This window comes from Miniopterus natalensis, chromosome 11 (assembly GCF_054644295.1).
Source record: "Miniopterus natalensis isolate mMinNat1 chromosome 11, mMinNat1.hap1, whole genome shotgun sequence".
Classification (NCBI taxonomy): domain Eukaryota; kingdom Metazoa; phylum Chordata; class Mammalia; order Chiroptera; family Miniopteridae; genus Miniopterus; species Miniopterus natalensis.
The window spans coordinates 37,910,562-37,926,994 of NC_142091.1; the positions used below are offsets into that span (position 1 = coordinate 37,910,562).

At 54.2% G+C, this 16,433-nt stretch overlaps 1 protein-coding gene across 2 annotated transcripts in view; it reads left to right on the forward strand.

Moving 5' to 3' along the window:
* The window catches only part of GDPD5 (glycerophosphodiester phosphodiesterase domain containing 5), an 87,723-nt gene that overhangs the window by 47,982 nt on the left and 23,308 nt on the right, over positions 1 to 16,433 (forward strand). For both annotated transcript variants that reach the window (XM_087821653.1, XM_087821654.1), the window contains 3 exons: positions 12,673 to 12,776; positions 15,550 to 15,643; positions 16,274 to 16,333. In XM_087821653.1, the coding sequence (XP_087677779.1) occupies positions 12,673 to 12,776; positions 15,550 to 15,643; positions 16,274 to 16,333 (258 nt within the window). The remainder of the gene's footprint in view (positions 1 to 12,672; positions 12,777 to 15,549; positions 15,644 to 16,273; positions 16,334 to 16,433) is intronic.

Below are 16,433 nucleotides of genomic sequence, written 5' to 3' on the forward strand. Positions count from 1 at the left end.
GCCCAGAATGGAGGAAGTGGTGGGATGAGGCCAGTTCTGAGCTGACTGGGAGCCTAAGGGTGCAGGCTCTGCAAATACCAAGGTCTGGGTGCCAGTTATGGGGCAAAAGCAGAAAGGGCCTCAGAAGGTCACAAGCCAGCTTGGTTGGGAGAGGGGAGAGGGCTTTGCAGCAGCTCTGGGTGGCAGGGCCTCTGCAGAAGGGCCTGAGCTCACCTCGGGTGACCCTGAGACTCCCAGCTGAGGATGAGCATCCTCCCCCTTCCCTGTCACTCACCCTGCTCCTAGTCCCCCTCCCGCTTCCTGGGCTCCAGCCTCAGCCTGCTTACCCTTTTTCTCCTCCCCTCCCCTCCCCTCCCCTCCCCTCCCCTCCCCTCCCCTCCCCTCCCTTCCCCTCCCCTCCCCTCCCCTCCCCTCCCCTCCCCTCTGTTCTCTCCCCAGTCCCTCAGAGACATCTGGGTGAGGACCGTGATGGGTGCTGGGTTCCCTGGCCCGACACAGTGAAGGGAACAGCCATCTGGTATCTCAGAGTCAGGGCTCGTGCAGAGAAGGTGCTCCGTAAATTTTGCTGAACAAATTGAGGCCCTGGAGTGAGCTCTGGGAGCACAGGTCGGGTAGGGAAAGGAGAGCCGCTAGGGCTGGGGGTGGAGAGGTCTCAGCAAAGGGATGGGGTCCAACTTTGGGCCCGTGCCTCTCCTCATCCCACCTTCCCCTCCTCCTTTGGGGACCCTCCACACTGCCCCTGCCCAGGCACTGCCTCCCCTCAGGGCCTCTTGGGGGAGCCCCCTGTATCTCCCAACTCAGAAGCCTGAGGTCAAATTCTTCTGTGAAGCTGACTTCTCTGGGCCTCATCTGTGAAATGGGGTGACAGAAGGGTGGTGAGTCCTAGAAGCATTTCACTGTCATCAGCAGGCTGGGGAATGAATCGTGAGAGTCACAGTGAGCATGTATTAAGCACCTACTGTATTCAGGGGACATAAGGCTTACATGTATTGCCCCTTTAACTGTTATAACACCCCTGTGGGGCATGTTTGATTATTATGCCCCTTTCATGGACAGAGAAGCCAAGGCGGAAAGCCATGGCACACCTGGAGTCAGGGACAGATTTGCAGCAAGAGCCTTAGGAAGGTGGAGCTGTAGGGGAGGACTGGTGTGTTTTAAGTCTGTGGGTTTTTCCATGAGAGCTTGCAAGAAGGAGAAGAAAGGAAGGGCGGAGAGAATGGGAAGTTTCCTGATGGAGGAGAAAGAGCACTGGACCAGGAGCGTTTTGGACAAGATAGGGATTGTCTCCAGTGCCACGCTAGGTACCCTGTGCGTGTCCCTGGCTGAGATCTGGCCCTGCAGTACAGGAGTGGAGCCCAGGGAGGGTGCAGGGTGGTGGGCGCTTGGGAAGGAGCCCCCTCCTCACTGTGCAAGCTGCCTCCTTCCTTCCTGCCCCAAGCCCTTGCTCACACTGTTCCCTCCCCCCAGGACACACACTTGACAAATAGGAAACAGGAAACTGAGGACCAGAGAGGTGAAGTGACCTATTCTCCTGCCCTCAGCTCAGTGAGTGGAGGAGCCTGGCAACAGAAGGCCGGCCCACTCGACATGTAGGAAGGGGAAGCAGAGCTTTTTATAACCGAGGATAATTAATTGGTTGTTGTCTGTGACTCATTACTCTCATGCTGCCAATGAAGGCCTTGGTAGGACAGAAGACAGGTCTCAGGCTGTCCCCACTGAGCCTCCTAAAGACTATGTGGCTGTGGGAGGCAGCACAGTGTCAAAACCAGCTTCCCTGTAGAAAGAGGGATATACTTCAGATGCCTGAGGACACTGAAGGAGAGAGTGACAGTCAACTCTCTTGCACCTCTATAGTAAGCTTCCCTTAAAAAAAATTTTTTTTAAATTAATTTTTAGAGAGAGAAGAGGGGAGAGAGAGAGAGAGGAGAAGCACTGATGTGAGAGTGAAACATTGATTGGCTGCCCCCAGCCAGGAATTGAGCCCAAAACCCAGGCATGTGCCCTAACCAGGAATTGATCTGGCCACCTTTCAGTGCACAGGATGACGCCCAACCAACTGAGCTACACCAGCCCGGGCTAAGCTTGCCTTTTGAAGGCTGTTTTGAGTTTGTTTGACCCTGTCCATCTTAAGGATGGGGCTCCAGGGAGGGTCAGTGACTTATTCAAGCCGAGAAGTTGAAGGCACAACCCACACTGCCCCTGTTCACACCCCCAGACCTGTGCCCTCTCCCCTGTTCCACACCAGTCTTGTCTGGGAGGCACTGATTACTTATTCAATCAACAAACCTTCATGATACCTGCTCTGGGCCCAGAGGTCACAGGTGTATCAGACCTGGCCCCCCTCCCTTGAAGGGCTCCTACGTAGTCAGGGGAGCAGACAGACAAGAACTGACGCACCCAGACCACCCAGGGAACCCCAGGCAGGAAAGTTTGTCTGAGCTGGTGTCTGAGCATTAGCACCATAGTGCCGGAGTGGGGAAGTGATCCAGGCAGGGAGCTGTGTGTACAGTGTCTTGTGCTTGGGAACTGAAAGTGGTTGGGCCCCAGTGTGGCTCTGGTATAAGGAGGGGCGGGTGTCACCTGAGGTTGTGCTACGAAGCCTGCACTCATACTGGGCAGTGGGAGCCCAGTCAGACCCCGGCAGTGCAAGGACTGCTCTGATTAAATCTTAGAGAATGAGTGCTGAGGGGCCTTAGTGGAGGTGGGGAGGGGAGGGAACCAGGGGAGAAAGACTGAGGTCTCAACTGGGGGTAGGGGGATGCAGGGAGGTAGTGAAAGGAGGGATCCTAGAGACACCTAGAAGGTGCAGTCAAGAGACTGGCTGTGGAAGAGGTTGAGTCTCTGATGATGCCTCCAGTCATGCCATGATTTCCAGCCTGGCTGGACGAGGCCATCATGCTGTGCCTGGAGAGTGGCCTCAGTAGAGCCCAGGAATGGTGCAGTGGGGGTGAGTGGGACACAGACGAAATAAAACTCCCTGCCCCCAATTGCCTACCTCCTAGGATGGGAGCAGTAAACACCTGCTGTGGGGAGATCCATCAGCACCCCCTCCCCCCCGCAGATGCCACTGCAGCCATCCCAGAATCACTTCACCCTCACAGCACTGTCCTGGCTGAGGCCGTCCCTCTGCCTGGAACTCTCTCTGTCTCTGCCTCTCAAGGCTCATCGCAAATGTCTGTTCCTCTAAGAAGTCCCCCCTTCCCTGACAAAAAATGAGTCAGGCCTCCCTCCCTCCCTACCTGGGCTCTCGCAGCACCTGCCCACAAGGATTGTGACTTTCCGTGCCTCCCTGTAGACTGTGTGGAGAGGCAGGACCCCAGTGAGCTCATGGGTGCGGGGTGGTCTGCAGAGTGCACATGTATGCTGCCTTCCCCTACCCCTGGCTGGGGTTGGCAAGGGAGGGTGCTGACTCAGCTCTGGGACCTCCCAGGCCACCCTTGGGGCTGGGCTAGGGTTTGGCTAGTGTGCAGGAGGATTCGAAGCTGACTCCCCACCTCCCTGTTCTATCAACACCACTCAGGCCTGTAACAGGGATGGATGTGGGGCAGGGAAGAGTGGATTCCACTTGGGAATCAAGGTGGGCTCCCTGGATGAAGCAGCCTTTGGGACAGGATGTGATTGGAGTCAGCCAGAAGCACCTGGGTGGGCATTCCTGGCCAAGGTTGCTGCATGTAGTCTGAACTCTACCCTGTCTCCTCCAGTGACTTAGTGTTCGACCTTAGGCGAGGCCACACCCTCTCTGGGCCTCATCTTGCTTGTGGGTTAGAGGGGGGTACAAATCCATGCCCTAAACATCCAGTTAGATAAGGGATACCAATATGCCTCATGTGCTGTACCAGAGAGACCACTGCTCCAACGTTGGGGAAACTTGTCCTACCTACAGACTTGCAAGGGGATGGCTGTTCCCTTCTTTGATGCTTTGGGGGAAAGGGGCCCAGTAGGTCAGAGAGGCACCCTCCGAGCTTCAGTTTTGCTATGTCTAAAATGGGGACGATAAGACCCCCTTTTATCCTATGACCTTACAGGGCTGCTAAGAGGGTAAGAAATGGGAGATGATATGATGAGTCCATGAAAGAGAGGAGAGGCTGACAGCGCTGGGCTGTGACAGCACTGGAGCTGAGGATTTATTTCTGTAATAAAGCCATGTTGTTCTGGCCTTCGGGGAACCTCCATGCCCCACTGAGCTCTTCTCTGAATGTTGCAGAGGGTGCCTGGCATGGCCATGCCCTGCTCCTGGGGAAGCGGCTGAGCCTGTTCATGACACTCCTGACCCCCTTGAGTGGCTGCTTAAAGGGAGATGGGGCGGGATGTGATGGGGGATCAGCAGAGATGCAGCCACCCACCACCCTGAGCCAGGGCCCTCTGAGAGGCTCTGGGGTAATCCCTCCTAAGGGTCCCCAACTCTTCTGCTCAGGTCTCCTATTGGACTGATACAACCACAGGATGGGCGGGAGAAACTGGGTGCTTCTGGCTGGGCCTGGCTCCATTCTCCTGCTTAATGAAGCGGCTCTGAGTGCCCCCCAGCAGAAGAAGGGCAGACAGAGGCCTAATTGCCCTGCTCTCTGGAGCCCAGAAAAATAAATCCTGCCTCTTAGGCTGTCAGGAGCTGACTGGGGGTGGGGATTCTCATCCATTTGCCTGCTGGGCCCTAATGCTCTCATACATCTCAAACCTCCCTGGGCTGCCCCTCCCCCAAATCTCCTGGGTCAGGGCCAGAATAATTCTGCCAGGGCCTGCCCATCTATCCCTTCCTGGAGCTCCCGCACCCTTCCCAGCTGATGTTTCCTAGGCTTTTTCTGTGCATCAGTCCCCCCATTTGGAACTTGGTGAGGGTGAAACAGGCTGGCAATTAGAGAAACTGGGTGTCTGAGATCTGTCCTGCAGGTGAGCAGACTGGATGGGTAGGCACCCCTTTGTCTCTCTCCACTGTGGTGCTGTGTGGTGCTGTGTGGTGCTGAGGGCATCGCTGGACTCTGGGACCTCAAAGCAGAGCCAGGACCACAGGGGTGGTTCAGGGGCCAGAGCCCAGCTACACGTAAGGAGCCGTTCTGGGCAGAGCCAGCACACGGGGTGAGGGCTGCCTCAGGACATTGTAGGCAACCTAGAAACAGTCCACACACATCTGAGAACGTGCTTGTGTGCTAAGACAATGTGGGAGTTATTGCACGTATCACAAATGGTATAGGGACAGCCGAAGCATCCGTTTCGTGGAAGTAAAATTAGACCCCTGCCTCTTACCTCAAACCAAAATAAATCCCAGATGGATTAAAATGTATTTTTGTTCTGTTTCGGAAGCACACATTTGTTGAGGAGATTCAAACAACTTGGAATGATGTAAAGTAAAAGAAATTCTAGTCTTAATGCTTTAGTGATAAGGCTTTTAAACCTCTCTTCATACATGTAGACATCTGTGTGGCGCTATAGATAGATGGCTATAGAGAGATGGGTTACAGATTTAAATGTAAGTAGTGAAGCCAGGAAATTTCCCGTGTAAAATAGTTAAATATATAATCTTGGGCTACTTTCTTTAAACATGATACCAAAGACAAAACCTATAAAGGAAAAGAGAGATTTGACTGCCTAAAAACTTAAGTTTTTATCCAGAAAAAATTGATAACAAAATTAAAGTCAAATGATAGAATAAAAAATATACACTATACATGAAGGTTAATACTCTTACATAGAGAAAACTTTTATAAGCCCATAAGAAAAGAAGCCATTTCCCCTAAACAAAATCTGCCTGGTCCTGTGCTTTTGCACCTTCCACTCCCTCTCTGCCTGGATCGAGGCTCCCTAACTTTGTCATCCTAGCAAGCCCATTTCTTCCAGCTTTGCTGTAGGCATCACCTCCTCTTGGGAGCCCTCCAGACCTTCCCTCCTCCCATAATCGGCAGTGTGCTCCTAAGTAGCCCATGGTTACCCTATTCTCCATGCTCACTCCTAGGACTGAAGTTCCCCTATTGGTGGATCAGTCACCTGTGTGGGCTGCTCAGAGTGGAGTCCAGGCCTGATTTATAGTCCAGAGCCAGCACATGTGTGTAGAATGACTGGAAGAGAGTGGTGAGGAGGACCTGAAAGGGAGATGCTGGAATTTAGTTTTATACAGGGTGTGAGGTAGGGCTCTGGTTGTATTTTTACCAAGTAGATGCCCAGATGTCCCAACACCATCTGTTGGATTCTCTATCATTTCTGTATCAATTTACCCTATACAGGACCCCTGTCCATGCTTCCAGGCTATTTTCCTTCTTTGGGTCTCAGTTTTTCCATTTCTTAATTGAACCTTTAGAGGACAAGGCAAGATGATCTCTGAAATCTTTTCTAACTTGGAAGTTCCAGGGGTCCTCACTGCCACTGCCTGGGACTTGCTGTGTGACCTCGGGCAAGGCCCTGCCTCCTGAGTCTGTTTCCTCAGTCAGACAAGGCTAATTACATGTCCTGCTCCTTGTTGCTTTGGGACAGTTCGGACTGGGGGCAACTAGGCCTGGATGTGAATTCTGGCTCCACCATTATGTTTGCCCTTTGTAATTTGGGGCAAGTCACTTCCTCTCTCTCAGTCCTGGTTTCCTCCCACTGTCCTGCCTGCTTTGCAGAGATTGGAGAGGATGAGATGAGATGGAGCAAATAGAGAGCTCTTAGGGGTCCACCCTACCCCCAGCTCTGTGAAGAGCTCACACAGGGCTCTGTCCTCCATGGCCAACGATGCAGGGCTATGAGATGAGATGGGGCAGCTGCCGTGCTGGGGTCTTCTTCCTCCATTTGGGCCTGACCTCTGTACCCACTGATCAGGGCACCACCCTGGGCTGGGGGTGGGCCATCTGCTGGCTCTCCTCAGCAGCCAGAAAAATATGGTGTAGAGCAGGGGGTGGGGAAAGACTTGATCACTGTCTTCACATAATTAAAGGGCTGTCAGATGAGAAATGATAATTACAGGAATGATCCTGGATTTGGCGATTTACAGCTTACATCTGTAATCTTATTTGGGCCTGGCAGCCCTCCCGTGAGGTAGCGGTGACGTCATCCCCGTGAGCAGAGGAAGCTGAGGCTTGGTGTTCCGATTGATTGGCCCATAGCCACATGGCTAGTGAAGAGAAGGGCCAGCTCTTGATTATATTCCCCCATGCCCTGGTCATTTGACCCCAATATTTCTTGCCCTTTGAGGGTACTTGTTCTGTGTGGTATCAGAGAACCAGCTGCAGGGGGTAGTCAAGGAGACAGATTCAGCTGCTTCTCAGGGAAGGACAGACCGAAGGGGAATAACTCCTACTTCCCTCCCATCACCAGACACTTTGCTGGTCCTGCTGGTCTGTGCAGCATGCCAGCCCTTCTCTCCGTTTTACAGAGCAGGAAGCTGGCACTCAGAAACAAGGTCACATTCAGTAGGTAGCCAGTCTGAGATTCAAACCCAGCGCTGCTGGACCCCCAAACACAGCCTGCCCCTATCCGGCTGCTGTCTTAGAGGAAGACCTTCTGGTCCAGAGGATGACTGGGCAGCATCCAGAGGGAGCCTGACCATCCCTGGATCTGTGGGAGCAGAAGCCAAGTGAGCTCCTGTCCTGGAGGCTGTCGAGGCCATCTCTGCTCAAGGTGACAGACAGGGAACAGGAGTCCAGTGAGACAGCTTTGGCTTTGCAACTCTGGTGCCAAAGTCTACAATGGTGCCAAAGCCAATGGTTCCTACTCAGGTGCTGTCCTGACACAAGTTCAGGCTCCAGGTTCTGTTTGGGGACCCAGGGGAGGTGCTCCAAGCCTGCAGGGTCCCCAGCAGTGGGAGCAGTGTCTGTGCACCTCCTTCCCTGAGGTCGTGGTCTGGGGCACCGGTAGCAGCAGCACTTCCTGTGTAGGGCCAGGGTTTGCAGCTCCAGCAGTGCTCTGTGACTGTGAGCCCCAGCTACTAATAAGCTCTTACCACCATTTTTCTCTGAATACAGAAAGCTCTGGGGTGGGCGGGACAGAGATGAAGAGAGGGGAGGAGAAGATGTGACAATCAGCATGAGACAGTGAGAAGGAGCAGGGTCTTGGGGAAATTGGCTCCCTGGTGCTCTGCAAGGATGGAGGAGCTCATCTTCCTGGAGGGTGGGGACAAGAGTGGGAGGAGATGAGGCTGGGGGTGTGGGGCTGAACACCTGTAGCCTCTGGGATTCTGTTGCAGCCACTTTTTCGCTGGGATGGAAGCCTCCTACCCCTTCCACAGCCAGGCCCATCCCTTCCCCAGCTGCTCCGTCTCCTGGTGCCTGCTGCACCTGTCAGCTCAGGAACTGCTTGACCTTTGTCCTGCTCCCAGGCAGCTGCAAGGCTCTGAAAGGAAGGAGGCTGGGGTGTCGCTGGGGCTCCTTCCCTTCGTTACAGGCCCTGGGTTCAGCCTGAGGATGTGTCTGGGGTTGGATAATGGTCTTATCCACTGGTAGCCCTGAAGCCTCCTTGGATGACAGCTACCTTTACACATCTGCTGCTCCTCATACCAAGTCTGAGCACTACCTTGAGCCTCACAGGATGTGGGTCCAGGGCACACATAGATATCTTAAACACCTCTGCCCTGATGGAGCCCACAGTCCTGCGAACTGATCCTTATTGTGCTCCTACTGTGTGCCACTTGATGTATATATCACCTCATTTAACATCAACCCTCCGAGGTAGGGTTATTATTCCCATTTTATAGGTGAGAAAACAGACTCAGAGGGGCTGAATAAGATGCCCAAGTGGCGGAGCCAGGTCTGCTGCTTGTCGAGCCTGGGCTCTTTTCATCTCTGCAGCTCAGAATGTGGTTGAGGGTCAAGTTGAATGCCAGGAGACTGTGCAGAAGAGGTCAGGGAAGGGAGGTCTTCAGAGGCTGGGTCAATGGGAGGGCTTCCCCTAGGAGAAAGAGGTTTGGGGGGGCAGAGAGAGGAGAGAGGAATCCCAGTGAATTGAGCTGGGCCTGGGGTGGCCATACTAGACCCAGAGGGCAAGGGTGGGTTTGGGGGAGAGATGTATGAGGGCTCCCCAGCACCCTGTAGAGGACTGCCTCCTGTCAGGACACCTGGGTTCAATCCCACCTCCACTCCTCCCCCTCTGGTGACCTTGGGTACATTGCTCAACCTCTGAGTCACCTCCACTCAGCCATATTGAGCCTTTGTGCAAATTAGCAAAAGGCGCCCCTTCCCCAGGACACTTGACCAGCATCTGCTGGAAAATCATCATGACATATATGCACATTGATGGTAACCACGATGTCAGTGGCACTTTTTAGTGTTGGGATCCATAACTTGCTCAGCCATACGTGGTGGCCCTTCTCTGAGGCTCAGTGTCTTCATTTGCTCTCTGATGGGGATAAATACCCATAAATAAATACCCCCCAGCATTGTACAGACTGTGAGAGGTGAGGGCGGGCCAGTGGATCCATTGTCTGCCGGAGCAGGGCCAGGCTGGCTTGCTAATTCCAAGAGCACTCAGACATCCCCTGCACCGCCCAGACAAGGACCATTAGTGCCATATGGAGACTCTTTGTCAGCGGAGCTGTTCCCCAACCCCCACTTCCTCCTACCAGTTCCCTGCCTTCCCCTCCCCCTTCTTCCAGCCCCTGCCATTCATTTTTTTCCTCCGATTGTTCTTAGAATGACCCTGTCTCCTTCCCCCCTGTGTTGGGGCCTCTTCACCCCCCGTCTACAGGCTCCCTGTGGCCATGGGGCCTCTGGCTTCCGGCTCCTGGGACAGTCACCCCTAGGTGGAACCCAGCCCAAGCTCATGCCTAGCTCTGATAATGGGGGTCCTAGTTCCTTGTCGCTTAGGCCCTGCTTCCATCCCTGCCATGCCCGGGTGCCTCACCCACCTGCCAGCTCTAATCTTGTCACCTGGCCGGTTCCCAGGGGCAGGGTGGGGCAGCCCCTCATTCCTGCCCTGTCCTCCCTGCCCCACTCTCAGGATCTAGCCAAGTGAGGACAGTGACCCTTAGTGTACAAGAACCCCATCTGCTGTGGGTCCTCCTGCCACCCGTGGTCTTCCTGGCCACCTGTCAGCATCACTCCTGGGTCCTATATCACACTTCGTTGCAGGACATCTCCCAGCACCTGTGGCACTATCCCTATCCCTGCAGCCAGCCCCCTGGTCCCACCAGATATCGGCCCCTAGGCTGCTTCCCTGGAACAGGAACCATCATAGGCCGAGGCTCAGCTCTCCCTCGGGCCCCTCTGAGAACGTTGTCTTCTGGTCAGAGGCACAGTAGCCTTGTCCCACTGAGGTAGAGCAATCTCTGGACAGCTGGCTGCTCACCACTGCCAGCCCACGGGCCACAGAAGACTAAGGCTCCTCTGTGGGGGTGGGGCGGCCAGCCCCCAGTGCAATCCCTCCTGAGTGGGCATACTCATTCGCGGGTAGGAGAAAGGGTGTTTTCTTACCTTCTGCGTTATTATCAAATCTTTCTTAAGTTTCCACTCACCTTGGGAATATGAAGACCACCCAGATTTTCAAGGGTATAGCGGGGAGACACATAGAGACAGTTACAGAACTGCAGGGCGTGTGCTGGAGCTGACGTGGGGGAATGGGAGCTTGAGGAGTTGGGAGTCTCCCTGCAGGGACAGGGAAGGCCTCAGGGAGAGGAGGGCTTGCCCGTGGACTAGGTTGCTTTCTAGATGGAGGGTGTGGCTCATGCAGATGCACAGGGCTTGAAAGACACATGGCTTGCCTGCTCCTAGCCAGGGTTTCTCCATTCCTGAACAAGGCCGGGCCTTGCTGGGCCTGGAACTGGGGCTTGTGCCATTCTATGTCTGGGTGGGGCAGACACCAGAAGCCTACTCTCTGAGAAGCCACCCCCTCCACCTGCTGGAAAGATGGTTTCTTCAGGGTGTTGTCTTTTCACGTCTCCATGTCACCCAAGCTGGAGCCCTGCTGCCCAGGGCTAGGTCTGAAGAGGTGCTCATAGTCATGACTCACCAGGGCCTTTCCTGTGTGCCAGGGAAAGGCAAAACATACTTACAGATGCGCTGAGAATACTGACTGCTCACCAGTTCTGAGCACTTGACTTGTATTATCTCATTTAATTCTCTCATCAACCCCGTGCATGAGTACTATTATTAGCCTCATTTCACAGAGGGGGAAACTGAGGCATAGAGGGGTTACATCAGCTTGCAAGGCCCAAGGTTACACAGTAAGTGGTGGACACCAAGTCTGGCTCCAGACACTACACTTAACTGCTCCACTGTGCTGTCTCTTGTCAGCGTAGGATGGAGGTATCCTGGGTGAGTGAACTCTCCCTCTTCATCTAGTCATAAGTACTAAGAGAATGGAGGTAGGCTCAGTCCCTGTCCTTGCAGAACTCAAGGGGACACAGGGTTATCTGGGAGACATGGTCATGTGAGCAGATCACAGTATACAGAATATGAGTTTAAAGACAGGTACACTGATGCTGTGAGAGCACCGAGGGGGGGAGCATGGTGGTAGGGGCAAAGTCCAGGAAGGCTTCACAGAGGAGGTGACATTTGAGCTGACTTGAAAGGTAAATGGGAATGTTAGGTGACCAAACCCAAGGGGCGGTGGCCCCTCCAGAGTAAGGGAACTGGTAGGAGATATGAAGCTGGAGAAGTGGAGGTGGGGAGCAGCCCCAGAAGGAACCCCTGCTTAGCTAAGCAGTAAGGAGCCATCAAGAAAGTAAATGGGGATTAGAACTATAGCTTCAGGCCTGGCTGTCTTATGCAGGTGGAGGAGAGCTGCAAGGAGCCCAGCAAGGGGCCTCCTGGGCAGTGTCCAAGTGAGAGATTGCCCCGCCACTTCAAACCCTCCAGCCCATCAAGGGAGGGTGGTCTTGGGTCTCTCCTGCACTGACTTCCCCTCAAGGGCTGTTGGTTTGTTCTGATGATCTCAGCAGTTTCCCAGAGAGCAGGATGTTCAAGCTTGTTGTGCTTCTGAGATAAGGGGACGGATGAAAGCAGGGATAAACCCCAGGGCCCAGCGGAAGCGTCTGCAGATCTCTGAGTCGGCCCTTCGGGAAGCAGCAGTGGTGGGCCAGGAGTCCCCACCCTCCCATCCCCACCTCTACAGGAGACAGAGGGGTGGCCTGGTCCAGCCTGGAGGGACCAGTGCCTGGTGGGGGCGACAGAACACTGCATTTCCTCAAGTCCAGAGTGTGTGTGTGTGTGTGTGTGTGTGTGTGTGTGTGTGTGTGGGAGGGGAAGTATCTTTAATCCTCCACTAATTTGCTGTGTGACTTAGGCAGGTTGCTTTGCCTCTCTGGGCCTCAGTGTTTACATCAGTAGTACAGGGTGGGAGTGGAGAATAATAATACCTGGTTTGTAGGCCTGTGTGAGGAGGGAAGGAGGTGAAGGATGTGATCTGTTCATAGACTGCAAATCACCATGCCAGTGGGAAGGCTCTGTGCAGATGTGGCCTTTGTTCCTGGGGCCATGGCCAGAGTGGAGAGACTGGTACACATTGACAGGGCCTAAGGCTGCAGCAAAAGGGCCCAGCTCTGGGGTGGAGCCTACCCTGCTCCGAGCTCCCCACCGCTTTGTGCCTCAGGCTCTGTGATGTTGGACAGGACACTTTCCCTCTCTGGGCCTCAGGTCCCTACCAGCATGAAGAGGGCACTAATCCCTGCCTGGCAGGCTTGGCTACAGACTGGGGAGAAGGGGGGCGCATTCGGGTGGGTGCCTCCTGGGCCAGCCCCCGACCCCACATGACCCGTCTCCTGCTCTGCTCCTCCAGTGGGAGCGCCTCTGGTTCCTGCTCCTCACGGTCACCTTCGGCCTCACGCTCACCTGGCTCTACTTCTGGTGGGAAGTCCACAATGACTACGATGAATTCAACTGGTGAGTGGGGCAGGGGATGAGGCCTGGGTCCCGGGCATCTAGTGGCTGGGGGAGGGGTATTGGAGTTTGAGCCTCTCTCCCAGGCTGGTCCTCAGAGGTCTGCCATCAACTCTGTGTGGCTTTGGGAGCAGGGTCCTCTGGAAAGACAAAGCCCAGCAGGAACTGAGATCAGCTGGGGAGGACATTGAACTCCTTCCTGGTGCTATCTTGGAAAATAGGAATGGAAGGCTGGGCAGGGCTCAGCAGGGGGCTGGGGCCTCTAGCCCCCTTTGTAGACAAGAACTCCAAGGCCCAGAGATACAGTGGCCTCAGCAGAGGAGATGGCCCATACCCCAGGCCTCTTAACTCCCTGAGCAGGGCCTTGGGCAGGGCTGGTGGATGCCGTGGTTCTGGGACAGCTCAGGTTCTTTGTGAGCACCAGCCTCAGGTCCAAGGGCAGGGCCGCCTGAGTGCTGTACCTGGATACAGGAGGGTACCTGTTTCTTCCTCACCCCTGCCTCCACTTGTTAAACAGTGCAGGGGGGAGGGGAGGAACCCTGGGTTCTAGTGAGAACTCCTTCATTGACAAGTGTAGCTACTAAGGCCCAAGTTCACACCGTCAACTGGGGGCAGAGTTGGGGCTTGAAAACCAGACCGCCTCTTCCCCATTCAGTGTTGTGTCTTTATTTTGGTCAGAAGTTCAGGTCAGTATGATTGTGAGCAAATCTTTGGTCCTCTCTGAGCCCCAGTGTCCTCTTCTGTAAAATGGGCTAACTCTGACCTCATCAGCTATTCTGGAAGGTGAAATGAGATGAAGGACTTGAGAGGGCTCAAAGCTCTACCTAAGCTTGAGGGCTATTTCCTGGGAGGCCCATTCTCTAACTGGAAGGTGGCCATGATGTTAGAATTGGGGATTTCTAGGGCTCCAGGCTTCTAATGGGCCATGGTTCTGGGATTCCATGATGATCCTGATTCTGTTCATGGAGTTGGACATACAGCCCCCTCTGTATGACCGTAGGCTGCGCCTCTGTTATTAATGAGCACAATAAAGGACTCGCTGCTGTCCCACCCAAGCCTGGCAAGAGGAGCCTCAGCCCCAGCTGAGCCCCAGAGGTGGCCTCTGGCCTTTATTAAATGCTATAAATCAATTACTCATCCTTGTAGGTATCCACAGCACAGGCACTGTGGTGGGTATACAAGAACATTCCTTGTGGGCCCTCAACTGCAGACCTTGGATAGTTCTGCTGAACTGGAGGTTCGCTGCCTGGGAGATCATCAGGTCCATCCCCATCATGTTCATATGGGGAAACTAAGGCTCAGAAAGGGGCAGGACTCACCTGTGGTAGTAACAACCAGTTAGTACCAAAAAGACACACTGAAGACAGCCTGAGGAGACTGAGGCTCAGAGAGGTTAAGAAGCCTTTCCAAAGGCACACAGTAAAGTGCAGACAGCTCTAGGACAGTGACTTGAGCCTGACTGACTGTATCATGCTGTCTACAGACCTACCCCCTCTTCCCTGAGAGTGAGCTCCTGTCACTGGGTCCCTCAAGAAGAGGATGGGTGCCTGCCCTGTCAGGGAGGCTGCGTGGGACTTAGGGATGGCCTGAACGCCTGCCTGTCATCTCAGTTTCTTGAAGTCGGTGCTGGGTTTTGGGACAGCCTGGCCCGGCCCTGTGGTCTTGAGAGTCTGGAGAGAATGAGTGAGACCCAGGTGGTCAGGGCTGGAGGACAAGAGCCAGGGAGGGGCCGTCTGGGCTGTTGCTGTCCAGGAGGGTTCCCTGGCAAGTGAGTGACAAGTGGAGCCAGAACATTTTTCAGGAGCAGTTACCAGGAGCAGGTCCCACCCCTCTCTGGGCCTCAGTTTCCCCAACTGTACAGTAGAAGAGTACACTGTGATCTTCCAGGCAGTGGATTTTCCTCTGGAGTCTGAGGGTGAGAGCCAGGGAAGGGCCGGGGACAGGCGCCTTCAAAAGTGTACTCCCTTTAGTCCTATAATTCTAGTTGTAGGAGTCTACCCTAAGTAAATAATTACTAGTACAGAAAGATACGTGCAAAACTTTCTTTTTTGTGTTAGTTTGTAATAGTGAATAATTGGAAAGAGTTAATTGTCATTAATAGGAGGTTGGCTACAGATGGTGCACGAATTCAGCAGACCACGTGGCTGTTGAAAATCACATTTCCTCGGGATTTTTACTCACCTCTGTAAATGCCTGTGTTAATAAGAAGAGAATTAACTACTTACCACATGCCTCCCCACCCTCAAGTCATCCTCAGGAAACCCTGTGAAGGGAATTTTATCAACTCTAAGACTCCTTATTTTCACATTTTAACATTGAAATTGAAATGAGTGTCACAATTGATGGCATTTTAGGATTGGTGAAGCCTGTTACCTCCACAGGGACCTATAAGCTAGTAAGAGGCAGGGTGGGCATTTGAATCCGAGGGGACCTCCCTCCAAAGCCCAAACTCTGACCACTATGCTATAAGCAGCAGGTCCCGGCTTTGCTGTTCATACAAATATATAAGCATAGAGGGGGACCACTGGGAGAAAAGTCAGCTCAGTTTGGGAAACGGTGATTTCTGGGCCGTAGAATTATGGGGACTGTTGATTTCCTCTTTATGCTGTCGGCATGCCCGGTGTCCACCATGAGCCCTTGGCAGGCCTGTCTGATGATCAGGGGAACAATAGCATCATTACAGAGGGGCCAGGGCCTGGCCCCTGAGCCTGGCCAGCCCGAGGGAACATCCTGGTACCTGGTAGAGGTCTGACCCTGGCCCCCTCCCCTCCTGCAGGTACCTCTACAACCGCATGGGCTACTGGAGTGACTGGTCCGTGCCCATCCTCATGACCACAGCCACCGCCTTCACTTACATTGCCGGCCTCCTGGTACGTGGGACTGGCCCCGCTCTCAGGGAGGGAGATTTGGCCTTTGCGGGGCTGATGGGGGAGGCCCACCCTGGCCTAAGGAGGGAAGCTGGCTTTTCCCTTCTCTCTGGCTGCTGCGCCTCAGGGGTTGGTTCCTTCGAGGTGGAGGCCACCTTGCTTTTGCCCCATCCGGGAGTATTTCCCCCTGACCCAGTGAGAGCCATTGCTCTTAGGGGCCACTGCAGACTTTCTCTTCCAGGAACTTCTGCTTTGGTTCCTGCGCTCAGTACTCTATTCCCTCAGATTTGGGTCAATCCCTTTGTTGGACTGGGGGCTCGTTGGGGCCAAGAATCAAATGGACCTCAGCCTCATGGGCCTGGAACTCCTGAAACATTAATTGAGCAGTCCAAGTGCAATAGGGCTTAGTGACCGCTGAGGGAGAGATTCTAGAGGAGGGGCGGAGGCCTGGAAGAATTTGGGAGGAGGCCAGGCTTGGGCTGGGCTGGGCATTCCCATTGCCTGCTGCGAGGGTTTGCTGACTTTTCTGAGCCAGACCCAGGGCAGCAGCAGGGAGAAGGGTGTCTGGGGAATTGTCGGAAACCTTTAAGTTGCACATGGGGTCTGACCATCGCCCTGTGGGCCCCTCTTCAGGTCCTGGCACTATGTCACATCGCTGTGGGGCAGCAGATGAACCTGCACTGGCTGCACAAGGTAAGGGCTGCCTCCGCGAGGCCTGAGAGGGGAAAGGAGGCCAGATACATCATCCCTCCTCTGGGTCATGATTATAATTGTTCCAGTAGCTAACACTGAC